At 31.9% G+C, this 27870-nt stretch overlaps 1 protein-coding gene across 1 annotated transcript; it reads left to right on the top strand.

The window, feature by feature from the left end:
• Nucleotides 1-285: 285 nt before the first annotated feature.
• On the top strand, nucleotides 286-26130 carry LOC139502008 (voltage-gated potassium channel subunit beta-2-like). The gene is made up of 12 exons (XM_071291327.1): nucleotides 286-364; nucleotides 911-990; nucleotides 2436-2525; nucleotides 7412-7430; nucleotides 9699-9846; nucleotides 10466-10672; nucleotides 11923-12017; nucleotides 14404-14524; nucleotides 15483-15571; nucleotides 16096-16184; nucleotides 18048-18100; nucleotides 24150-26130. The coding sequence occupies exons 2-11, from the start codon at nucleotides 911-913 to the stop codon at nucleotides 18079-18081; spliced, it is 972 nt and encodes a 323-aa protein (XP_071147428.1). The 5' UTR covers nucleotides 286-364; the 3' UTR covers nucleotides 18082-18100; nucleotides 24150-26130.
• Nucleotides 26131-27870: the final 1740 nt, after the last annotated feature.

Below are 27870 nucleotides of genomic sequence, written 5' to 3'. Positions count from 1 at the left end.
CTGAGGGGAATCTAGAGTTTACTGTACTGTATGAAATTCCTAAATAAATACAGATAGGCGTCAAGGGGGGTATCTGCACGGAAGAACCCGAAATAAAGTTGCCATTGCACAATAAAGGAACAATTAAAAATTTCTTCATGTTGATCTTTTTACCGATTTCATAAAACATGGTAAATTACGAACCTTTTTCACGGCTGCATGTGAAATAAAGATGTCAAAACACGTTGCATGAAAAATTACCCTTTACCACCCTCAATAAAAATCATCACTAAACTTGTATGTTTATTTGGCTGCATTTTATTTACCTCTTTATATTTTCGTTTCAGGAACATGGGTGACCTTTGGAGGTCAGATTACGGATGAGGTTAGTACTTATATTGAACCGTATGAGTATTTCCATTTTTCCAAGATACAGAAAAATGAGGAATTAACTTAGAAGTCGAAACATTAAAAAAATCAGAATTCAAATTTGAAGAACTGACACTGAAATTAAAGAATAAACTGCATACGAAATTAAAGAATATGCCGCATACAAAACTTGTGATTAAGAGGTGATATAATCAGATCTGACTATAGGTTCTGCAAATAAAGAGTTAAAAGCTATCTGTTTCATAGCTTCATGATTTTATCATAAATTTTTATTAGATAATTTCAAATAATTCAGGACTATTGAATATATTTGAGAAATTGTTATGGCTCATTTTACATTTCTATTTTAGAGTTAGTGCCCTTGCATCACTTAAACGTTGTTATTTGGGTTATAATGCATCTATTTGTAAATCAAAATCTCCTCACCTCTTTGTTTATTTTTATTTTGTAAAGTGTCTTTTTAGATAAAATATATAACCTTGCCACCAACAAAGAAACAAAATTTAAATTTGTATTTGCTAAAGTAAGTTTTGTACTTCAGATGGCTGAAGAGATTTTGACCTTAGCCTATGAAAGTGGAATCAATTTCTTTGACACAGCTGAGGTGTATGCAGCGGGAAAGTAAGTAGAACCACAATACCGGTAGTTATTGCAGAAAAAGATAAACTGTTAAATCAGATATTTTCCTGGAGGATTTCATTTAATTTATATCATGGAAAAGAAATATCCACGAAATTAAAATCCTCACAAAAATTTAACTTACATATAATATCACTTCCATTTACAGGAAACCACGAAATTGAATCCCCATGAAATTTTATATAGAGACAAGACAATGAAATTTTAACCCCACAAAAATTATTGTTTCGACAGTAAAACAAACAAAGTGTACATTACTGTCATACAATAGTAGTTATTGTAAATGTCAACTTAATTTTTTCTTTGTATGTGAACATTATAAAGCCATTGATTCACAGTTTTCATTATTCATCACTTTAATGTCTTGCTCACAAACCTGTTCAACAATAAAGCAAACAAAAACCTCAAATTTTAAGTTCTGACCCAAAGGTTTGACAAAAAAACCTTTTATTTTCCCATATTTACTTAGCCTCAATGAAGTGATTCATATTTACTTAGCCTCAATGAAGTGATTCATATTTACTTAGCCTCAATGAAGTGATTCATATTTCCATAAAAGTTTACTATCAGCTTTCATACTTAGTAGGACTGTTACAATACTATACCACTTTTTGAATCCTTAGGGTGGTACCAAACACCCTGACTAAAACTAATTTGGCTCGTTTAATTTTCATAAAATATTGGCAAAACAATAAATTGACCTTTGAAAAAATATAAAAGATTTAAAAAAAATTTAAACCACATCCTTTATCTAAAAATTTGCGTTGGATATTTAGCTGAATAACAAACACAAATTTTGATCATTGAGAAGTTAAGTATCGCCTTGACAACCCAACGTAATTAAAACGTTGAGTTGAGTTTTACAGAGTTATCTCCCTGTAGTGTTATGTACCACCTTAATTGTTGTAATAGACATTATTTGTACTTGACAATACTGTAATACTTTTTGAATTCTTAATTGTTGTAATAGAGATAGGACTTTAGGAATTTAACCTGTTTTTCCAAAGGAAAATTCAAGATAAAATGGTGAATAGATATAGGAAGATGCGGTATGAGTGCCAACTCTCCATCCAAGTCATAATTTATAAAAGTGAAGAATTATAGGTCAAAGTAGGGTTTTCATCACGGAGCCTTGACTAACACTAAACAGCAAGCTATAAAAGGCCCCAAAAGATAACAAGTGTTAAACCATTCAAACAGGAAAACCAAAAGTCATATCTATTTTAAAAACGAGATACTAATCATTAAAATATGGATAAACAAAAATAAATCTTTTCAAAATTTGAGTTTGAACCTAAATGATGACCCAGCCTAGGCAGTCACCGACCATGGGATTGAGGAATGCTGGGCTCAGTTTTCGTAGGCTTGACAAAAAGTATCACATTCATGCTTCTTCATTCTAATATTATTTTTTTTTGCTATTTCAGGGCAGAAATCCTTTTGGGAAAAATACTGAAAAAGAAAACCTGGAGAAGGTCAAGTTATATTATATCAACAAAACTCTACTGGGGTGGAAAGTAAGTTTATATATTTTGCACTGCGTATCGTATGGTTTTAATCTGATTAATTGCTGTTTGTTTTTATACGACCGCAAAAATTTTAATTTTTTTGGTCGTATATTGCTATCACGTTGGCGTCGTCGTCTGCGTCGTCGTCGTCCGAATACTTTTAGTTTTCGCACTCTAACTTTAGTAAAAGTGAATAGAAATCTATGAAATTTTAACACAAGGTTTATGACCACAAAAGTAAGGTTGGGATTGATTTTGGGAGTTTTGGTCCCAACATTTTAGGAATTAGGGGCCAAAAAGGGGCCCAAATAAGCATTATTCTTGGTTTTTGCACAATAACTTTAGTATAGGTAAATAGAAATCTATGAAATTTAAACACAAGGTTTATGACCACAAAAGGAAGGTTGGGATTGATATTTGGAGTTGAGGTCACAACAGTTTATGAATTAGGGGCCAAAAAGGGGCCTAAATAAGCATTATTCTTGGTTTTTGCACAATAACTTTAGTATAAGTAAATAGAAATCTATGAAATTTAAACACAAGGTTTATGACCATAAAAGGAAGGTTGGGTTTGATTTTGGGAGTTTTGGTCTTAACGGTTTAGGAATAAGGGGCCCAAAGGGTCCAAAATTGAACTTTGTGTGATTTCATCAAAAATTGAATAATTGGGGTTCTTTGATATGCTGAATCTAACTATATATGTAGATTCTTAATTTTTGGTCCCGTTTTCAAATTGGTCTACATTAAGGTCCAAAGGGTCCAAAATTAAACTTAGTTTGATTTTAACAAAAAATGCATCCTTGGGGTTCTTTGATATGCTGAATTTAAAAATATACTTAGATTTTTAATTATGGCCTAGTTTTCAAGTTGGTCCAAATGGGGGTCCAAAATTAAACTTTGTTTGATTTCATCAAAAATTGAATAAATGGGTTCTTTGATATGCTGAATCTAACTATATATGTAGATTCTTAATTTTTGGTCCCGTTTTCAAATTGGTCTACATTAAGGTTCAAAGGGTCCAAAATTAAACTTAGTTTGATTTTAACAAAAAATGCATCCTTGGGGTTCTTTGATATGCTGAATTTAAAAATATACTTAGATTTTTAATTATTGGCCTAGTTTTCAAGTTGGTCCAAATGGGGGTCCAAAATTAAACTTTGTTTGATTTCATCAAAAATTGAATAAATGGGTTCTTTGATATGCCAAATCTAACTGTGTATATAGATTCTTAATTTTTGGTCCAGTTTTCAAATTGGTCTACATTAAGGTCCAAAGGGTCCAAAATTAAACTAAGTTTGATTTCAACAAAAATTAAATTCTTGGGCTTATTTGATATGCTTTATCTAAATATGTACTTTGATTTTTGATTATGGGCCCAGTTTTCAAGTTGGTCCAAATCAGGATTCCATATCAAGTATTGTGCAATAGCAAGAAATTTTCAATTGCACAGTATTGCACAATAGCAAGAAATATCTAATTGCACAATATTGTGCTATATATAGCAATTAATTGTCAATTGGAGTTATCTTTCTTTGTATAGAATAGTAGTTGATAATATATGTTGGAAATTTGCCAGACATGACTATGATGTCATTTTCTATTTTTATTTGCCAATAACTTTATGTAAATAACTTCATTGGAAATTTGCCAATATAAAATGTTGCTGATGAAGCTTTTTTTCCTTATCTTATCTAAAATGTTTTTAGATAGTGTATGTTGGACATTTGCCAGACATGACTATGATGTCATTTTCTATTTTTATTTGCCAATAACTTTATGTAAATAACTTCATTGGAAATTTGCCAATATAAAATGTTTCTGATAAAGTTTTTTTTATTGTTTTATACAATAAACAATGTATATTCACTTTTACTACCAACCAATCTTTACTATTCATGATAACAAGCACTTTATTTTACATTTTAATATTTTATGACGTATTTAAAAGAGTAGTTATTGTTGCAAACTCCATTAGAAATTTGAATTGATATCAGTTTAAGAAAAAGGGAAACGGGGATGTGAAAAAAAAAGGGGGGGGTTTAAATTTTTCTCATTTCAGATTTCATAAATAAAAAGAAAATTTCTTCAAACATTTTTTTGAGAGGATTAATATTCAACAGCATAATGAATTGCTCAAAGGCAAAAAAAAACCTTTTAAGTTCATTAGACCACATTCATTCTGTGTCAGAAACCTATGCTGTGTCAACTATTTAATTTTAGATTTAAAAAGTTTGAAGAAGAAATCTTTAATTGATTTGTAAAATCTTGACATTTGTTTTGTGTAAAAAAAAAACATGTATTGTCAAAAATTTGATCACAATCCAAATTCAGAGCTTGAATGTTTTGTCCATACTTGCCCCAACTGTTCAGGGTTCGACCTCTGCGATCGTATAAAGCTGCGCCCTGCGGAGCACCTGGTTACAGCTGTTAATTTTTTTCTTTAATCCTTTTGTGTATACTAATTTGACAAAATGATTGTGTGCAGTGATTTTAAATTCTGAATGAACTGTCTAAGTAATATTTTCCACACATTTATTTTTATTTTTGTTTAACAAGGCGATTATAAATTACATACCAATCTATTTAGTTTAAGATCTTTCTTAAAAACTGAACAACACTAATAAAAGATTATCACAAATTTTTTGTTAATTATAAGACTATTCATGTAGGTCCAAATAAATGATAAAAAAAAAATCACATTAAATTACAGACTTCATATATTAAACAAGAATGTGTCCATAGTACATGGATGCCCCACTCGCACTATCATTTTCTATGTTCAGTGGACCGTGAAATTGGGTAAAAACTTTAATTTGGAATAAAAATTAGAAATATCATATCATGGGGAACATGTGTACTAAGTTTGAAGTTGATTGGACTTCAACTTCATCAAAAACTACCTTGACCAAAAACTTAAACCTGAAGCAAACGGACGCACAGAAGGATGAACGAACGAACGGACGCACAGACCAGAAAACATAATGCCCCTCTACTATCGTAGGTGGGGCATAAAAAGTATGTGATATCAATATTTGAAAATAAATATAATTTTACAATTTATATTATTAAACATTTACACCATAAAAGTGCATGTAATTGAAATGTAACTCAAAAGTAATTGAGCATTACATGCTTTTTTCATTGTAATTAATTAAATTACCATTACATGTAATTAAAAAAATGCTCAATTACACATTACATTCAATTACATGGAAAATTGTAATGCATTACACTTAATTACCATTACATTTTCAATTACCCCATCCCTGGTCGTTGTTAACTTTTACATAAATCTTCTCCTCTGAAACAACTGAGCCAAATTTAACCAAACTTGGCAACAATCATCATAAGGGTATCTAGTTTAATGTGTCCGATGACCCTGCCTGCCAACCAACATGGCTGACATGGCTGACATGGCTTAAAATAGAACATTTGGGGTAAAATGTAGTTTTTGGCTTATATCTCTGAAACTAAAGCATATATGACAAATCTGACATGTTAAAATATTTATCAGTTTAAGACTATCTTCCTTGAAACCCAGTTTTTTGGTTAATTTAACAGCTCATTCCTTATGCATAAATGAAAAGAAACACAATTTAATAATTAAAAACCAATTGCATAAATTCAATAATTATTTTAATTGTTTTAATAACCTGAAGAGGTATGGGAATATTTATCTGGGCTTTCTTGTCTGTACTGCCTGTCTACTCCCTCCTACGTAAAGTTAGTTTTTGATGTAAATACCAGAGAATTTGGAAGTATCCATGTAATGTTCTTTGTGTAATAATGTGTTCTCAGATCACCTGAATTACCTTATTTAAGGAATGACTGTTATATTTTTTCTGTCTTATGAAGAAATAACATCAATAATGTGGTGCACACTGAATAACACTGGCGTAGCGGCTTATTATTAAGTGTGCACCACATTTTTTATGTTATTTTGAATAGACAGAAAAATATTACAGTCATTTCTAACTATTTAATTCTAAATTTAATTATAACCAGCGTAAATCATGAAAAACATTGTTGACATCACGTTCACATGACGAAATTATGTCTTTTGGCTGATAAACAATACAATGTGAGCCAATCAAAAGAAACATTACAACCAAAATTAAATTATATGAGTTTTCACATCTGTTATTATAATATTATCTCTTTATACAATGTTTAACACTATGTCTGTTGGATAGAATTGTTTTTCTGTGGGTCTCCTGTATAATAACAATAAAATGTAAACAATTTGTTTCTTCATTACATTCACATGATTAACATCCTGATATGGTCACTTCATATATCTTGGCATCATTGATTGTACTGCTTTTCGGTGTCGTACATCCTATATAGAGTTGACCTGTTGGAAAGAATGCAAGAGACCGTAGAAACCTTATGTTTATGTCACTTGTTTTATAATATGCCATCAACAGGCCAACATTGTTCAGGATATGAAGTGTACAAGTCTTAATATCAGCTATAATAACATTGTCTTTAGGTGTTGTCACTATGTCTGTTGGTAGGAATGGTTCATCCTTGTTGATCTCTGTATCTCCTGTATAGATATTGATTATATCACCACCCTGTCCTAACACTACTACTCTGCCTCTGTCATCACTTACCACATCTACCACATGAATATTCCCATTCCTGGTACTGGTAACTCTCATGGGAAATGTGAATATAGGTTGTTTATGTTGATCATGTTCATACACTCTCTCATGGTCTCCATTCTGATTCATTAGTATTACAACTCTTCTTCCTGGTTTAGGGTAGTCTTTATTAACACCTCCTACTAGAATGTTATTGTCACTGGTGATATGGACTGCTATAGAGAGGAATGGTGACACATTATATATGGAGTCTGTTAGTGTACCTGTATTACTACTAATTTGTTTTAGTCTTGATCCCCCTGTAGATGTAAGTAGATTATTTGATTGAGTAACAGCCATACCATAGACCTTGATATTAAAGCTTGATAGTATGTTTAGTTTGGTTCCTTCAGGTTTTACTCTTTGTAATACTTTATCTCTGTTACTACTTATCCACAACGAATCATCATGACAATAAGACAAACAAGTTACTGTAGATAGTGTAGTTTTATATTGTTTATTAATGTTCAATTCTACACTAGTCAGTTGTCCAATATCTTTGATGTTTATTACCTGATGTTTCTCTGTGTTTTTTAATTCTGGATGAACCTTTTCTTTACAGTGATCACACAGTAATTTACTGCAGTCAATACACTTCCACTTTATTGGTCGATCATTATCACATATTCCACATTTGGCTGGAGCTTGACTCCTTATAACAGACTGAGAGAAGGCCATTATATCTGTATATATAAATATATGATATATTTTCTTCCTTTAAATAATACTACATATATTGTACTTTGATAAGTGATATGATAATGGGAAGTCAAGGTTGTTAGATACCCAGTTGCATGATTTGTTTAAACACTTATTACTAAATTGATTAAATAGATAAAAACCTGACTATTAGGTTAATAATTGTATCACCTGATTTTAAGTATTTCTGTACATCTCCATAATCTGATTTCATTCAATTTATTAAAAAAAAAATTATTTAGTTTAAATTCTCTTTTAAGCTCACCTGGCCCACAGGGCCAAGTGAGCTTTCTCATCACTTGTGGTCTGTTGTTGTCATCCATCGTCTTTAACTTTTACAAAATCTTCCTCTGAAATAATTGGGCCAAATTAAGCAATACTTGACCACAATCATCATTGAGGTATTTAGTTGGAAAGTGTGTCGGATGGCCGGGCCTGCCAAATAAGATGGCCACCATGGCTTAAAATAGAACATGAAGATAAAATGCAGATTTTTTGGGGGGGGACTATGTTTTGTCTGGTTAATTTAAAAGCAGTGTAAGGGAGAAGGGAGGTAATTCGATTACATTTAAAATACAATGTTCTGTATATAGTTATCTAAAGTACCAGGATTATAATTTAGTACGCCAGACGCGCGTTTCGTCTACATAAGACTCATCAGTGACGCATATATCAAAATAATTATAAAGCCAGACAAGTACAAAGTTGAAGAGTATTGAGGATAGAAAATTCCAAAAAGTTGTGCCAAATACGGCTAAGGTCATCCATTCTTGGAACAAGAAAATCCTTAGTTTTTCAAAAAATTCAAAGTTTTGTAAACAGGAAATTTATAAAAATGACCACATAATTGATATTCATGTCAACACCGAAGTGCTGTATGTTTGGATTTACCTCCCTTACACTACTTGTAAATTATGTATAAAGAAATGTCAGGTTTTGGACTATTTGCCAAAAAAAAAGGGGGGATCACAGCAGAGTGTATTGCACAAAAGCAAAAAGAGGGGGAAAAACAATTTTTTTTAGGGGTGGGTTTTGGGAGGTCAATTCACAACATGATAGTGTATTGCACAACAGCAAAAAAGGGAAGTTTAACCTTCTTTTTTTTTTTGGGGGGGGGGGGGCAATTCATAACGGCATAGTGAATTGCACTTTAGTTCTTTGACTACATTTAGTCTGTGTCAGAAACCTGTTATATGTCAAATATTTAATTACAATCCAAATTCAGACCTGTTTCAAGCGCAAATATTGCGTCCAATTGTGTCCCAACTGTTCACAGTTGGACCTCTTCGGTCGTATTCAGCTGTGCTCAGGGAAGCAATTTATTGGTCATTATCTTGAATGTAATTATAGATGTGGAGATAAACAATAAACAGCAATAATGTTCAGCAAAGTAATTTCTACAAATAAGTTCACACTAAAATGTTCAATCAACACCTTGAGAAATTATTGCCTTTTAGTGTCAATTTTAAACAATATTTTCAAAAATCTTCTCCTAACCAAACTGGCCACATTCATCATTAGAGTATTTAGTTTTAACATGTGTCTTATGACCCTGCCTGCCTACCAAGATGGCAGGCATGGCTTAAAATAGGACAGCGGTAATCAGAGATTTTCGTCATGAAGTCTATTCTCATGTAGTGTTGGAGAGTGTCCTTTGTTTGATATATAAGCACATAGACAAGGTGAGCGACACAGGCTCTTTAGAGCCTCTAGTTTTCAAGAAAGATTAATATTCAAATAATTTTGATGACACAACTTTACATTCATATTGCTGAAGTATACCTCTAACGGATGTTTCAGTAATTCAACATTATGATTCATTGTTATTAACTATGAGGTGATAGTATTGATACATGTACCTTTAACTAATCCAATTTCTGTAAATTTTTACATTCTAGGTTTAAAATGTTCGTTAGAAAGACTTCAATTAGATTATGTAGATATAGTATTTGCTAACCGACCAGACTCACACACTCCAATGGAAGGTATGTATGTGTAAAAGAACCAAAATTATAAAGTTCTGAGCTCACCTGACCAAAATGGTAAAAAGGGATATTTTCATAACCTGGCTTGCTTTGTTCATAGATATAACAGGACATTTGGATGATTTATCCTGCAGACACAAATTCTGTTACCACCTATAAATTTCATATTTAAACAAAACAGAAGTTTAAGTGTCAATGACATATGATTTTAAAAGAAAATTCATAAGACTTGTTTTTAAGAAAAAGCAATATGAATTGAATAATTAAATATTTAACTGTGCCCTGCCGCCTGGTTTTCATCTGTTAGTTCATACATCCCAAAATTGGTTTCCTTTCTCTAACTTTAATTTGTATCATGGTGAATTTGTCGTTTCCACTCTGTCTTTACTTTGCCATGATATAATGCCTTGAAACTTATAAACAAATTTTTGATTTGAGACACAAAAATTACCAATGCAAATATAAAGAAAAAGTCTGAGTCAGCCTTTTCCTGCCATTTTTGGAAATGCATGAAAGAAATTTTTTTAATTCATTTAATTATTATTTTTTGTGTGAGTAAAATAAAGTCTGTATGATTATTGTAACTTTAAACTAATAATTGTTGTAAATTTTCTTTTAGAAATTGTTCGGGCTTTTACATATGTTATAAACCAAGGTTGGGCTATGTACTGGGGTACATCACGTTGGTCCCCTACAGAGATAATGGAGGCCTATTCTGTAGCTCGACAATTTAATCAGATCCCTCCAATAGCTGAGCAAGCTGAATATCACTTACTACAGAGAGAGAAGGTAGAACTTCAAATGCCAGAACTCTATCAGAAAATAGGTATGGTTTGAGGAATAGATGTCTGGTTGATGCTTGTATATTAATTTTGTTCATTAAGTTATTTTGTTTATATCACACTTCACTTGTAGGCTCTTTTGAAATGATTCACAACTCAAGCTACACTCAGGACTATTTAGAGCTTGCCAATAATAGTAAACTAGCAAAAATACAGTCCTCTTAACGAAAGTTCAAAACGAAAATTCCTTTATCAAGGGGCAAAATAAAAAGCTCAAACACATCAAACGAATGAAAAACTGCCATATTCAATAAAAGTCAACCTTTTTTGATCATTTATAGGTAAGTTCATACTCCTAAGTGAATAAGGATTTGGTGCGAAATTCAGTAATTAAAAAATCCAAAATAATCATAAGATGAACAAAACATATTCCATTATTATAGTGATAAACCATTATTTTAGACATTTCAGCCATTAGCCTTCTTCAATTTCGGTATTTTCCTTCTTACATCATTTGGATTCTGTTGGATTTACATATTCCTAATAATCTAAGAGATGACCAATTTAGGGTAAAGGACGGTTTTGGAAAACAAAGGATATGCAACAATGTCATATAAGATTATTTTTTTGACCCATCAACTGAAACATTCACATAAGGAATATTGTAATTGCACTTATTTTCGCAGTGTATTTATTTTCACGAATTTCGTAGTCAGTTTATTGTTGCGAAAATAAATACACACGAATCTAAATCCAACGGATCCAGGGGGAGGGTTCCGGGGGTTGGAACCCCCCCTTTTTTTTGGACGATCAATGCATTTGAATGAGGATATATAGTTGGAACCCCCCCCCCCCCCCCCCCCATTGTCCTGGGTTGAAAACCCCCACCTTTTTAAAATGGCTGGATCCGCCCCTGACACACATGGCAATAACTATAGCTGTTAAACATCTAACAATAAAAAATAACAATAAAAAATTGTGAAAATTAATACCTGTGAACTTGTTTGAAATACACAATTTTCGAAAAAATATATACCCGCGAAAAAAAGTACAAAATCAGACTAAAAAACCTGACTTTATAGTTTCTTTCTACAGAATCCAAATGATGTGTTATATATATGTTTGTCACTGTACAGCCTTCAACAATTATCAAAACCCATGCAGCATGGCATTAGCTATAAAAGGCCATGAAATGACAAATGTAAAACAACACTTAAGAGAAAACTAACAGCCTGATTTATGTACAAAACAAAGAAAACCAGATATGATATACATCCAATGTTACTTTCCCTAGGTGTTGGTACGATAACCTGGTCACCATTGGCTGGTGGTATACTGACAGGGAAATATGATGATGGTGTACCTATTTATTCCAGAGCAGCTTTGAAGGTAAGTTGCCCTATTTATTTTAATCATATGTATGGAGGATAGCTCAGTAGTTAACCGTATAACGAATTTATCACATGCTGGACTTTTTCTACTGCTTTTTGTTGAAGAAAAAAAACAATGAAACACAACATTAATAGATGACGTCACCATAAACAGTAGACAAGACATCTTAAACCCCCTATGAAATTTACAAAACCCCTACGGATCCATAGGGGTCACCAGGTGACAGCTTTAAACCAATCAAAACATGTTAGTTAAACTTTACCCACAGCATTATAAAAGCATTTGGACCTCTAACAATTGTTAACCCTGCAAGGGCTGTATAGCCAGTCAAGGTCGTTAAAAACTTTCATTTGCAATTGTTAACTCACCATTAGAAAATCAGTCAAACCATTAAAAGCAAAGATTCAGTTGATGTAGTCCTCCCTTTTTATTAGCTCACCTGGCCTAAAAGGCCATGTGAGCTTTTCTCATCACTTGGCGTCCGTCGTCGTCGTCGTCGACGTCGTCGTCGTCGTCGTCGTCTGTCGTCGTTAACAATTTTTCAAACATCTTCTCCTCTGAAACTACTGAATGGATTTGAATGAAACTTAACATGATTGTTCCTTAGTATATCCTGCACAAAATGTGCGCTTCGATTTTTGATCCGTCAAAAAACATGGCCGCCGTTACTTAAAATAGAACATAGGGGTCAAATGCAGTTTTTGGCTTATATCTCAAAAACGAAAGCATTTAGAGCAAATCTGACATGGGGTAAAAATTATCATTAGGTCAAGATCTATCAGCCGTAAAATTTTCAGATGAATCAAACAAACCATTGTTGGGTTGCTGCCACTTAATTGGTAATTTTAAGGAAATTTTGCAGTTTTTGGTCATTATCTTGAATATTATTATAGATAAAGATAAACTGTAAACAGCAAAAAAGATCAGCAAAGTAAGATCTACAAATAAGTTTATATGACCAAAATTGTCAATTGACCCCTTAAGGGGTTATTGTCCTTTAATGACAATTTTTCACAATTTGTTCATCATATTTGCTAACTTTAAAAAATCTTCTCCTCTGAAACTACTGAATGGATTTGGTTAAAACTTAGCATGGTTGTTCCTTAGATTATCCTGCACAAAGTGTGTGCTTTGATTTTTGATCCGTCAAAAAACATGGCCGCCGTTACTTAAAATAGAACATAGGGGTCAAATGCAGTTTTTGGCTTATATCTCAAAAACGAAAGCATTAAGAGCAAATCTGACATGGAGTAAAAATGTTCATTAGGTCAATATCTATCAGCCCTGAAATTTTCAGATGAATCAAACATCCAATTGTTGGGTTGCTGCCACTTAATTGGTAATTTTAAGGAAATTTTGCAGTTTTTGGTCATTATCTTGAATATTATTATAGATAAAGATAAACTGTAAACAGCAAAAAAGATCAGCAAAGTAAGATCTACAAATAAGTTAATATGACCAAAATTGTCAATTGACCCCTTAAGGGGTTATTGTCCTTTAATGACAATTTTTCACAATTTGTTCATCATATTTGCTAACTTTAAAAAATCTTCTCCTCTGAAACTACTGAATGGATTTGGTTAAAACTTAGCATGATTGTTCCTTAAATTATCCTGCACAAAGTGTGTGCTTTGATTTTTGATCCGTCAAAAAACATGGCCACGGTTACTTAAAATAGAACATAGGGGTCAAATGCAGTTTTTGGCTTATATCTCAAAAACGAAAGCATTAAGAGCAAATCTGACATGGAGTAAAAATGTTCATTAGGTCAATATCTATCAGCCCTGAAATTTTCAGATGAATCAAACATCCAATTGTTGGGTTGCTGCCACTTAATTGGTAATTTTAAGGAAATTTTGCAGTTTTTGGTCATTATCTTGAATATTATTATAGATAAAGATAAACTGTAAACAGCAAATATGATCAGCAAAGTAAGATCTACAAATAAGTCAATTTGACCAAAATTGTCAATTGACCTCTTTAGGAGTTATTGCCCTTTAAAGACTTTTTTCACAATTTGTTCATCATGTTGACTTACTTTAAAAAATCTTCTCTTATGAAACTGCTGTATCAATTTCAGCCAAACTTAGGCTAAATGAGTTTCAGAGTTTCAGAGTATCTAGTATAAATTTTATATTTCATTTCCTTGTATGTCAAGAAACATAGCTCCTATGGCTAAAATAGAACATAGGAGAAAATGATTTTTTTTTGCTTTTGAAGAAAATAGGACGATTCAAAGAACATTTAAATAAATTGAAAAGCCAAAATAATCATTGATTAGAGATTAAACCAAAAAAATTCAGGTGAGCGATTCAGGCTCTTGAGAGCCTCTTGTTTCTAACTTAATTGTATGATCATGAAAGATTTATATTTCTATGAACAGGGTTATTCATGGTTTAAAGACAAAATTCTAGGTGAGGAGGGAAGAAGGCAACAGGCCAGGTTAAGAGAGGCAGCCATTATTGCAGACAGATTAGGTTGCTCTATGTCACAGTTAGCATTAGGTAGGTAGGCCAGGTTAAGAAAGGCAGCCATTATTGCAGACAGATTAGGTTGCTCTATGTCATAGTTAGCATTAGGTAGGTAGGCCAGGTTAAGAGAGGCGTCCATCATAGCAGACAAATTAGGTTGTTCTATGTCACAGTTAGCATTAGGTAGGTAGGCCAGGTAAAGAGAGGCGTCCATCATAGTAGACAAATTAGGTTGTTCTATGTCACAGTTAGCATTAGGTAGGTAGGCCAGGTTAAGAGAGGCGGCCATCATAGCAGACAGATTAGGTTGTTCTATGTCACAGTTAGCATTAGGTAGGTATTTAAAAGCTGAGGTTAACAAGTCTAATGGTAGCTATAGAGAGGCAGTCATATTACTTGGCAAGTTTACATATCTCAGTTAGCTTTAGATAGGTATACAAAATCTTAAGAGTATAAACTCTGAAGCTGAAGTTAACAATCCTAGTCTTAATTATAACAGACAAATAGCTGTTCTTCATCACAACAAGCTGTTATGCCACCCACTTCATTAGGTTAAAAAGGTTTAATGTACAAACAGGACAAATTCTATAAAATATCCTTATTACTGCCAAATCACTAAATCACTTATTGCTTTTCCAAAAGAATTTCTTGAATGTTTGTAAACACAACAGTTTACAAGTGATGATAGCTTGTATTTCTTTCTTTTTTTTTTAGATAAGGGAGATAATCTGCTACTTCCTGTTTCAAACATTGCAGTGTCATCTAATGGATTACATTGCACTGACTCAAGAAATATATGGTTTCTATATACTTTTGCTTTAAATAAGGGAGATAAGTTACTACTTCCTTTTTACAATATATCACTTTTCTGCTTTGAAGCTTGGGTATTGAAAAATGAAAATGAAAATATATGTTTCAATATACATTTGCTTCAAATGAGGGAAATAATTTCCTACTTCCTTTTACAAAATATAACTTTTCTGCTTTGTAGCTTGGGTATTAAAAAATGAAAATGTTCAGTGTGTATTACTAGGAGCTTCTACAGTAGATCAACTTTATCTTAACATTCAGGCTTTACAGGTAATTATTCCATAACCAATCTTTTTCATTCACAATGATAAAGAAAATTTACATGGCACAAAAGTTATATACCGGTACATAAAAAGAAGATGTGGTATGATTGCCAAGTAGATGACTCTCCACAAGAGACCAAATGACACAGAAATCAACAACTATAGGTCACTGTAGAGCCTTCAACAATGAATAAAGCCCATACTGCATAGTCAGCTATAAAAGGCATCGAAATGACAATGTAAAACAATTCAAAAGCAAAAACTAAGGGCCTAATTTTTGTACAAAAAATGAACAAAAAACAAATATGTAAGACATATATAAACGACAACCACTGAATATATATTGGTAATTGGATAAAGAGCTTTCATGGAATTACCGGGTGTCAGTCCATCCATTCCATCTGTTAGCGCTCTCAAAGGTTCAATTCTTGCCAGATTTTTATCAAACTTATACTGTAGGTTAACAGCAAGATCTCGGAAAGGTTATATTTGAACGATTATGGATATCTTTTTCTATTTTTGTTCTTTTAGTATGTACCCAAACTATCAGGAAGTATTATGCAAGAGTTAGACAAGATTTTAGGAAACTCACCAAAACTTAAGAAAGAAAGTAATATGAGGTATAATAAAACAAAAGTATCATCTTATATGAATGTGTTTGTTATTGTCATTTTGTGAGTAGATATGTTTATTTTAATTTGGATTTGAACATTTTGGGAAGGTATAAAGCTGCTCTGAATTGTAACACATTTTTACAGGTGAAAAATTAGCAATAGTAGTACATGTGCATGTTTTTTTTTACCTTCAGTCATACCATTTTTGATCACTTGAAATATATATTATTCAAACAATTTGAAGTTCATTCTGACATTTTGACTTCATTTTCATGAATCCTGAAGGAGATATTGCCTGTTAATGACAATGTTTTACTTATTTTAATGTTTATGTCTATTGTCTTAAAAACTATGATTGGAAGGTAGAAACTGTTAACTCCAAATTGATCAGAAAAACAAGACCAATGAAATAACCAATATGATCAAAACCATTCAATAAGTCCTAAAAGGACTTATTGCCCTTTAACTCATTCGCCCCCCAAGAGGTTTCTGGAAAATCAGACATTTTCCAAAATTTGCAATCATATGATATATTGAGATTTGGGGGCGGATGGCATGGGTGGGGTGGGATGGGAGGTGGAAGATTTTCTTGTTGGTTTGAACCCACCCCCACTGAAAAATTGTCATTTTCCGTCTATTTTCCGATTTTAAAACGACCTTGAGGGGTGAACTGTGTTTCTTTGTCATTCAAGTCTTACCCTGTAGTTCTGCAGTCAATTCATGCTAACTGGGAGTATATTGGACTTAAGTCTCTTGCTGGCGAATTATGTCTGCCTAAATATCTGGTTTTACGGATTTTTGACAAAACGGTGACTTATATTTTACAGACTAGTTTCCTATTAACCATATTATACCTCTTTGTGTTCCTTTACCACCTATGCATGCATTTTCGATAATAGTTTATACCTACAATGTCTACCAGTTACGTAGTGGCCATGAAAATAACCCCACCCCCACCTGATTTTGGCTACTTTTCACGTTTTTACGATTTTTAACTCTTAAACAGCTTTCAAAGTGTCATATTTTCATAAACAGACATCTGAAAAGAGTTTATGGACCATGAACTGCTTGGTTCAAGTCCCTGATATCATGACAGTTCAGGTGGGGCAGTTCCAAAAAGGTATGGAGGGTCATACGGGCCATCAAAAAATGTTTGTCGCCATCACGCCTACAGGCGGGATTGGGGGTTAAAGGGTTAATGATGTTTTTTTTACTTTTAATGGACTTCTTTTTGAGTGTTTGTCTAATATCTCTGAAAAATTTATAGAAAGTCAAAAACTTTAAAAAAGCAAAATTGATAATCAAGATTTACAAACAAATGCCAGTTTAACTAAATCTATTTGATAACTGTAGAGTTATTTCCCTTAATTGACAATTTTTGTCTAGTTTCTAGTTTTTTGCCTTTTCACAAGATTTTGAAAACTATTTTATTTTTTTATAGGTGAGTGATTTAGACTTATATGTATGTAAAGTATATGTTCAACAATTCTGTAGAATTGATGAAAAAAAGTCTTTTAGAATTGTAATATGTCTGTCTATCCACCTTGACCTTTTTGTTCCAATGTAAAAATAGATTTTGACATATCAATGTTTGTGTGACTCAGCAGTTTATAAATCTTTTTTGCTTCTTTTGCTAGTATTTTGCTTGTTTAGCATATATTCCCTTTTTTCCCTAAAATCTATCCTTCAGTTTTGCAGGCTTTTTTTGTATGACAATAGTGTTTTTTGATTTTTTAAATCATTAAACTTGGTGTGTATTTATTAATATATCTTTTATCGTTGAACTATTACTAGAAATCGATGTACAATGATTTTGAGGAAAGCTATATTTTTTTTTATTTGTAAAGACATGTTATATACTCTTTGTAGAAACTGGTTACAAAGATCAACAAGCAAGCCCTAACTTCCCCATATAAATATAGGTATATCTTTAGGAATGAAATTTAGCCTCCTACTTGGTTTTGTGCATCTTCCATTTTATTTTTTATTTAGTATTTTGAATGTGATATTTAAATTTATATATATTCTCCTTGTTCTATTCATTTTAATAATCTACTTATTATAATTTATTTTTTAAGCATGCATTTAATTGTCCCCAGGTGTAAGGGCAATGATTAAGAGAGACAATTTGAATAACTTGTGTATCATTCATTTTCCTTATTTAGACAGATAAATTATGTTTAAAATTTTAGTTGTCAAGTCTGTTAAGCTTGTTAGGAAAACTGTTTAAACAAATTAACAAGTTTAAAATATGAATCGCTCTTGCAGAAATGTAAACATAATACCTGAACCAAACCATTTCACTGGTATCTTCAGCCTGGGAATATATATGTTTTTGTAACAGACGACACGGAGCATATAGATATAAGAAGATGTGATATGAGTGCCAATAAGACAACTTTTAAACCAAGTCACAATTTGTAAAAGTAAACCATTATATAGTTTCCTTAGACTGGCAATACAAGAAATGAAAAGATGTAAAAAAGACTATTCTCTATGCTTGTATCATCTAAATTTGCTAAATTTTATGTAGGTTTTATTCCAAATTATTCGATTTCTTTATGAATTTTAGACCACAAAGGAGGTAATGGTATGACTGCCTAATTTGAACATAGAATAATTTAAACACTTGCTCAAAGATTTCTTTTGCACTTGTACATAGATATAGTAATAGATTTAGAGGAATGAATCTAGTAGCTCTTGTTTGCATTTTGAGTGTTTATTTTGTTTTATGCCCTGACTTGTGTCATGAAGTGCATGTTGGCTTTCAAACCTTTCCTGTCTATTTATTTGTAGGTGTTTTCCATTTACAACATGATTTACATAAACAAAGTTCTGATTAAGATTGGATGATGTTACGAAAATATGCAGTCATCATAAAACACATACAAATTTTATAATCCAAATCTCAATTACAAAAAAGTATATGTTATAGAAGGATGCTGTTACCTACTTTTCATTGTACACTGATCATTGATAATCTTTTTATTTAAGTATTAAGAGCAATTCTCTGTAACCACCAACCATTTTTCATAGGGGGGGGGGGGTCGTCACACATTGTCATCCATTTTCCTGAAACTTAGCCAAAACACATATTCATGTAGAGTGACACTACCAAAATGCAAACTTGATCTGTATTTTGTGATAATAAGGATTGTTTGTTTATCTCTTGCTACCAACAAACAAAATTTCAAGAAAAATCTGAGACTCTGCATGCTGCAACTTGGTTGGTGGTAATACAGAGAATTGCTATTAACATCTGAAACATTTTGAAATACAGGATCTATTTCTCCAGGTATCCCATAAAGCCTTCAAATATTTATTAAATCGTATTGGTATCTTCCTCAAAGTAGCAATATTGACATGTCTCTCAGACCTCCCTATGCGATATTGCTTTTCTTTGTCTGCTCTTTGGTCGGGTTGTTGTCTCTTTGACATATTCCCCTTTCCAATTCTCAATTTTATTTCCTAATTTTCCCTTTTTTTATGTTGCCTAGCAATTTCCAGTTTTCATAAGAGACAGCTTGCGGTTTAGTATGGCATCGTCTGTGTCAAATCCTTCAATGGCTATCATCAGAATTCAACTAAAATTACACAGACCCTTTACAAGACATAAAGTTGTGCACCTGGTATTTCTTTTATAAGTCCCCTATCGATAAAATTGAAGGGGACTTCAGGTTTGCACTCTGTCTGTCTGTCTCATGTCCATCAATGAGTCCGGCAAATTTTCTAGACTTTTTTCCTTCATACTTGAAGATATTGATTTGATATTTTGATGTATTGTTTAATCATTACAAGTTACAGGTCAAGTTCGATTTTCATGATTTTAGCTTATCTCCTCGTTAAGTTAAAGCCCTTTCCCTAGAAATAATTTTTTGATAAAATACTTATTTTAAAATTACTAAATTTCTGCTCAAAGGGAAAAAAACTCAAAAATTTTTACTTTCCCTAGAATTAAATTTATGATGAAATACTTATTAACTACTAGACTTCTGTTCAAAGGGAAATAACTCTCTTTTTTTAAATTGTAAGAGACATTGTATTAGGATAAATGACATTTTGGATTTTTTTTCCCTTTTCTTTAGTAAATTATTTTGAAGAATTTAGTGGAAGGTTTGTCCGTTAAATTATGGAGTTTAAACCATGACAAGTCATAGATCAAGTTAGAGTTGTGTACAATTACAATGAGTTTTTAACTGGTTGGGGACTATGTTTTGACAGACTTCCATTTCTGAAGCTGCCGCGAAAATTAGACATATGTGAAAAAAAATTACAGATTAACCATTTATGGTCTTTCAGTCTGGAGCAAGTTTTTAGGTTGCATCTCATCTTAAGGCTGTTACTTTTTATTGAGAATGCAGCTGATATGTAATCTATTTATAAATCTCACTGACGAGTCAATGTCAAAGTTTTGTTCAGTTATATGACACAAGACATTGTCATGAATATCAATTATATGGTCATTATATGGTCATTTTTATAAATTCATTGTTTGCAAAAGGATGAGTTATTCGAAATTCTAAGGATTTTCTTATTCCAGGCATAGATTACCTCAGCCGTGTTTGGCACCACTTTTTTGAATTTGTCGAGTCCTCAATGCTCTTATTAATGGTCGGCCTATGCAAACATGAGCTTCTGAATGTAAGATGTAATGTCAATATATTTCATCAGCTGATAACTTGTCTATATTTTGGGGAAACATTTACAAAGTCTGATCAAATGAATTATTTATGATATTTATTTCAAATTATTCAGATGTCTATAAATGATGGTTAATATGTTAAAGATTGTAACTTGTTATAATTTTAGGGCTGCAGGAACATGAATAAGGTGTCTTTGAGATAATATTAATAGGGCTACAGGTGAAGGAACATGAATAAGGTGTCTTTGAGATCATATTAATAGGGCTACAGGTTAAGGAACATGAATAAGGTGTCTTTGAAATAATATTAATAGGGCTACAGGAACATGAATAAGGTGTCTTTGAGATAATATTAATAGGGCTACAGGTTAAGGAACATGAATAAGGTGTCTTTGAGATAATATTAATAGGGCTACAGGTTAAGGAACATGAATAAGGTGTCTTTGAAATAATATTAATAGGGCTACAGGTTAAGGAACATGAATAAGGTGTCTTTGAAATAATATTAATAGGGCTACAGGTTAAGGAACATGAACAAGGTGTCTTTGAGATAATATTAATAGGGCTACAGGTTAAGGAACATGAATAAGGTGTCTTTGAAATAATATTAATAGGGTTACAGGTTAAGGAACATGAATAAGGTGTCTTTGAAATAATATTAATAGGGCTACAGGTTTAGGAACATGAATAAGGTGTCTTTGAAATAATATTAATAGGGCTACAGGTTTAGGAACATGAATAAGGTGTCTTTGAGATAATATTAATAGGGCTACAGGTTAAGGAACATGAATAAGGTGTCTTTGAAATAATATTAATAGGGCTACAGGTTAAGGAACATGAATAAGGTGTCTTTGAAATAATATTAATAGGGCTACAGGTTAAGGAACATGAATAAGGTGTCTTTGAAATAATATTAATAGGGCTACAGGAACATGAATAAGGTGTCTTTGAGATAATATTAATAGGGCTACAGGTTAAGGAACATGAATAAGGTGTCTTTGAGATAATATTAATAGGGCTACAGGTTAAGGAACATGAATAAGGTGTCTTTGAAATAATATTAATAGGGCTACAGGTTAAGGAACATGAATAAGGTGTCTTTGAAATAATATTAATAGGGCTACAGGTTAAGGAACATGAACAAGGTGTCTTTGAGATAATATTAATAGGGCTACAGGTTAAGGAACATGAATAAGGTGTCTTTGAAATAATATTAATAGGGTTACAGGTTAAGGAACATGAATAAGGTGTCTTTGAAATAATATTAATAGGGCTACAGGTTTAGGAACATGAATAAGGTGTCTTTGAAATAATATTAATAGGGCTACAGGTTTAGGAACATGAATAAGGTGTCTTTGAGATAATATTAATAGGGCTACAGGTTAAGGAACATGAATAAGGTGTCTTTGAAATAATATTAATAGGGCTACAGGTTAAGGAACATGAATAAGGTGTCTTTGAAATAATATTAATAGGGCTACAGGTTAAGGAACATGAATAAGGTGTCTTTGAGATAATATTAATAGGGCTACAGGTTAAGGAACATGAATAAGGTGTCTTTGAAATAATATTAATAGGGCTACAGGTTTAGGAACATGAATAAGGTGTCTTTGAAATAATATTAATAGGGCTACAGGTTTAGGAACATGAATAAGGTGTCTTTGAAATGATATTAATAGGGCTACAGGTTTAGGAACATGAATAAGGTGTCTTTGAAATGATATTATTAGGGCTACAGGTTAAGGAACATGAATAAGGTGTCTTTGAAATAATATTAATAGGACTACAGGTTTAGGAACATGAATAAGGTGTCTTTGAAATAATATTATTAGGACTACAGGTTTAGGAACATGAATAAGGTGTCTTTGAAATTATATTAATAGGGCTACAGGTTTAGGAACATGAATAAGGTGTCTTTGAAATAAATTAATAGGGCTACAGGTTTAGGAACATGAATAAGGTGTCTTTGAAATAAAATTAATAGGGCTACAGGTTTAGGAACATGAATAAGGTGTCTTTGAAATAATATTAATAGGGCTGCAGGTTTAGGAACATGAATAAGGTGTCTCTGAAATAATATTAATAGGGCTACAGGTTTAGGAACATGAATAAGGTGTCTTTGAAATGATATTAATAGGGCTATAGGTTTAGGAACATGAATAAGGTGTCTTTGAAATGATATTAATAGGGCTACAGGTTTAGGAACATGAATAAGGTGTCTTTGAAATAATATAAATAGGACTACAGGTTTAGGAACATGAATAAGGTGTCTTTGACATAATATTAATAGGGCTACAGGTTTAGGAACATGAATAAGGTGTCTTTGAAATAAAATTCATAGTGCTACAGGTTTAGGAACATGAATAAGGTGTCTTTGAAATAATATTAATAGGGCTACAGGTTTAGGAACATGAATAAGGTGTCTTTGAAATGATATTAATAGGGCTACATGTTTAGGAACATGAATAAGGTGTCTTTGAAATGATATTATTAATAGGGCTACAGGTTTAGGAACATGAATAAGGTGTCTTTGAAATTAAATTAATAGGGCTACAGGTTTAGGAACATGAATAAGGTGTCTTTGAAATAATATTAATAGGGCTGCAGGTTTAGGAACATGAATAAGGTGTCTCTGAAATAATATTAATAGGGCTACAGGTTTAGGAACATGAATAAGGTGTCTTTGAAATGATATTAATAGGACTATAGGTTTAGGAACATGAATAAGGTGTCTTTGAAATGATATTAATAGGGCTACAGGTTTAGGAACATGAATAAGGTGTCTTTGAAATAATATTAATAGGACTACAGGTTTAGGAACATGAATAAGGTGTCTTTGACATAATATTAATAGGGCTACAGGTTTAGGAACATGAATAAGGTGTCTTTGAAATAAAATTAATAGGGCTACAGGTTTAGGAACATGAATAAGGTGTCTTTGAAATAATATTAATAGGGCTACAGGTTTAGGAACATGAATCCCACTAACTGAGGTGGACTGTCTAAATTTGTCCAGTTTAATCTACACTGACCCTATCTGTTTCTGTTCTATTTTCCAAACAAAATCTTGTATATTGCATTGATCTACAAATATAACTTATTAATCATTGATTGATAATTAATTTCAATCAGCAATGAAAAAAAATAAACTTAATTATGTATAAAAGTATTTGTCAAAGTCTCACAAAGTTGCAGAAAATGGCCAGTGCATAAAAGCCCATTAAATATTTTCTCAGTTCATTAAAAACTCTTTGTTTTATATGAGACAGTGATCAACAATAAAAACTGTGTAATTTTTCATTTAAAATTTGCTATGTTATCTTTTTCAGGTAACCATCATAACTGAATTTACCAAACATGATGTATCGCTGAAAGAATGAAAGATTGCAAAACACGGAAAAAAGTTTGGAATTTTGATGATGACTAATAGTTTACCACAGAACTATATTGCATCTTTTGTATTATCAGAATAATAAGGCATTTAGATTTAGACTTTTTTTTCGTACATTCCTTTTGAAGACAATGCAAGAAATAGAACTTTCTCTGTAACAGGAATTGATAAGTTCATTGCTTTGACACAAGGAGGAAGAATTCTCTGCACCAAATAAGTTGTATTGAAATGATATTGTATAATGTGTACTCAAAGGCAACTGATTTATTTATTTGGGTTTCACATTTGGTTGATTCTATGCATAAAATATGGTTTTGTCGATAACTTGCTCAAAACCTTTTGAACTTAATTTGTTTTGATATTTTATTGACATAAATGGGGGCCCTCTGATTGTATAAGAGGGGGCGATGCAAGTCATGCTTCAGTGATTTCCTATATAGTCAACCATTTTTGTTTCCAACAAAAGGGGGGAACCACCTGACCCCTCTAAATAAGCCTTTGAGTTTGAAATGCACTAGAAATTAACAATTAATGGGAGCTAACTCTGTAATCATTAAAACCAAAAGTTATCAAGAGATTTCTCCAATCACCAGACAAACTAAAGATCTACCATTTCTAATTCACTATAAGGGTAACTTTAAAACAGGATGCTTAGGTTGGTGTTTTTTTTTTTTCAAAATTGTGTGATTCTTACGAAGTTGGTTATGTGGGGTTCAACATTCCTATCTTCTTATTATGGAATCAGTATTAAGTTATATAACATCTACCCCTTTGTTACTATTGCTCATATCTTACTTCTTGTTAAGAATAATTGTATGGTATACAAGATTGTTATGATTGTTATGATTGTAGAGTGATTCACACTGAATCATGTTCATCATTTATGGATTCAATGTTGAACAAGCAAAATATATATATACATTGTATATATTTGTTTAGTTTCCAGCTGTCTAATTTTTAGAATTAAACAATCACTGCCAGAATAAGCAAAAGAGAATATTATGTACCATGACAACTTTACAGGATTTTGAATGATTTCAATTTTATTTTGCATGTTGTGACTGAATGTTGAAGGAAATTTCACAGTTGAAGGCTTTTTTTGCACTTCACTTCCTTATCATTTCCCATTCAACCAAAGTTGTTAGCTGTTTTAACCCCTTGCCTGATTAGGGCTCTTTATGTCTGTCCCATATAAGGTTAAATTTTGTTTAAGGGTAGGTTTATACATTTGTAGTCGCATGAACTAAAACTAAGTTCTCATGTTCATTATTCTGTGAACTTTGAAGATTATATAAATTAGGATTTCGATTGCACTGTTTGGACCTCAATAATTTATTGTAAAGTTTACAGTTTGGTTGAAGAAGGTATAGTTTTGGTTTATGGTCAGTTTTAGTTTAAGAAAGATTACAGATTTGGTTTATGGTAGTTTAACATAATCATCTTGAACTTGGTACAAATGATTTCTTTGACATGTTTACATGCTTACATTGCTTAAACTGTTTTTGGCAATATTTATCAAAGGTAGCAGGATAATAATTTAGTACGCCAGACGCGCGTTTTGTCTACATAAGAAACATCAGTGACGCTCACATCAAAATATTTACAAAGTCAAACAAGTACAAAGTTGAAGAGCATTGAGGATCCAAAATTTCAAAAAGTTGTGCCAAATACAGCTAAGGTAATCTATGCCTGGGATAAGAATTTTTTCAGAGGTTTTGGTCCTCAATGGTCTTCAACTTCATACTTTTTTTTGGCCTTTTTACTCATTTTGATTCAAGCATAACTGATAAGTCTTTGAAGACGAAACATGTGTCTGGCATATACAGTGTTATTCCTTGTCTCTATGATGAGTTTATGGACATACTTAGACAATATACGTATAGTGTCTTGAAATATGAAATTTATTTGTATGAGGCTTAGAAACGTTTCGTGCCGAATACAAATAAATTTCATATTTCAAGACACTATACGTATATTGTTTTTATACTGAAATCGATAAAAAAAAATAAAAAAATAAAAAAATATGTAACAAATATTGTTAAAAAAAGTGTTTTGAATTTCCCTCTTAGGGTACCATTTTGGGGTATTTCCCTATGAGCGTAGTCCAGGCGGTAAAACATTGACATATTAAGGGATTAGAAAGGGAAAATGAACTTAATTAATAACATTTGATAAATATGGTATATAAATAACCAATTTGAAGACATAAAAGTTTAAATTCATAAAAGTTTGACCATTGTTACTTTACGTTGTCATGGTCGTGACGTGACGTTGTTGATGAAATACAGTAGTTCCGGTAAGGAGGCGGGGCTTATAGGTTAGTTGAGGTCATTGACGTATAAAGCTAACGTTTATACGTATAGCTTTATCTGTATAGTAAAATAGCTGATTGCAGTATAATTCAATTTATTAATTGATTTTCTTCCTATGTGAGGATTGCATGGTACTGTAAGTAGTTGAATGAAAAAATTAATGAATTGTACAAAAATGTGAAATTAAGTTAACATGTTAAAAGTTTATTTATAATTGTATATATGTATATGTATATAAGTCCTGTTGTATATTTGAAGTATATTTCACCAAACATATCTCATTCAAAGGTTGTGAATATTATTTAAGGATTTTTTTAACTGTAATATTGATATATATGGCCTCTTACCAAAATGTAAATAATAATTAATTTATATAATTTATTCTAGATCAAATATAAATGAATAATAAACGGAGAACAAGGTGAATCATGTTTTAGTTGTATAATGCAAAATATCTGAATGGAGTAGTCTCATTTCAACTTCTTAAAACCTTTATATTTTAGAAGTTAGAATGCTTGGATGCTTCATGCTTTGTGTATAGATGCCTTGTGTTTACACAGTTTCTGTCTGTCATATGTCCATTGTACGTGGCCTCATTTTCATGGGTCAGTGACTTCTTGAAAAAAAGGTTAAGATTTTTTTGTAAAATGTTAATTTCTGTCTTAGTAATAGGGTAACTATATTTAGTATGTGCCTAACTTGTAATGTCCTGATGCACATCAGACAATTTTCATACAATTTTCATTTGACCTTGACCTCCTTTCATAGATCAGTGAACAAGGTTAAGTTTTCATGGTCCATATATCAGATACTATAAGCAATAGGTCTATTATTTTTGGTATATGGAATGATTGTAATGTGTACATGTCCATCTGGTAGATGTCATCTGACCTTGACCTGATATTCATGGTTCAGTGGTCAAAGTTAAGTTTTTGAGTTTTGGTCTTTTTTCTAAATAATATATGCAAAGGTCACCTATATTTGGTGTATGAAAATATTTTATGATGTACATGTCAGTTTCACATATTATTTGACTTTGACCTCATTTTCAAGGTTCATTTCTCAGTGTTGAGTTTTTTTGTTTTGGTCTGTTTTTCTTTAACTATAAGCAATGGATCACCTATATGTGTTTAATGGAAGGATTGTAAAATGTATATGTAAGTATGCCTAATTTTATCACCTTGCACTTTGTTGACTTGTCTGTGTTTCATTAAAACAGAGGAGCTTTTGTGACTAGTGGTGTAAGTAGTTTAACTACTGTATCACTAGCCAGTCAACACTGAGATTGTGAGTTTGAACCCCACATATGTCAGGTGTGCTAGACTCCAATCTTAAACTGTTGGCTAA

Source organism: Mytilus edulis, chromosome 13 (genome assembly GCF_963676685.1).
Source record: "Mytilus edulis chromosome 13, xbMytEdul2.2, whole genome shotgun sequence".
Lineage (NCBI taxonomy): Eukaryota > Metazoa > Mollusca > Bivalvia > Mytilida > Mytilidae > Mytilus > Mytilus edulis.
The sequence above is the reverse complement of the archived record's forward strand: the minus strand, read 5'-3'. Positions and strand labels throughout refer to the sequence as shown.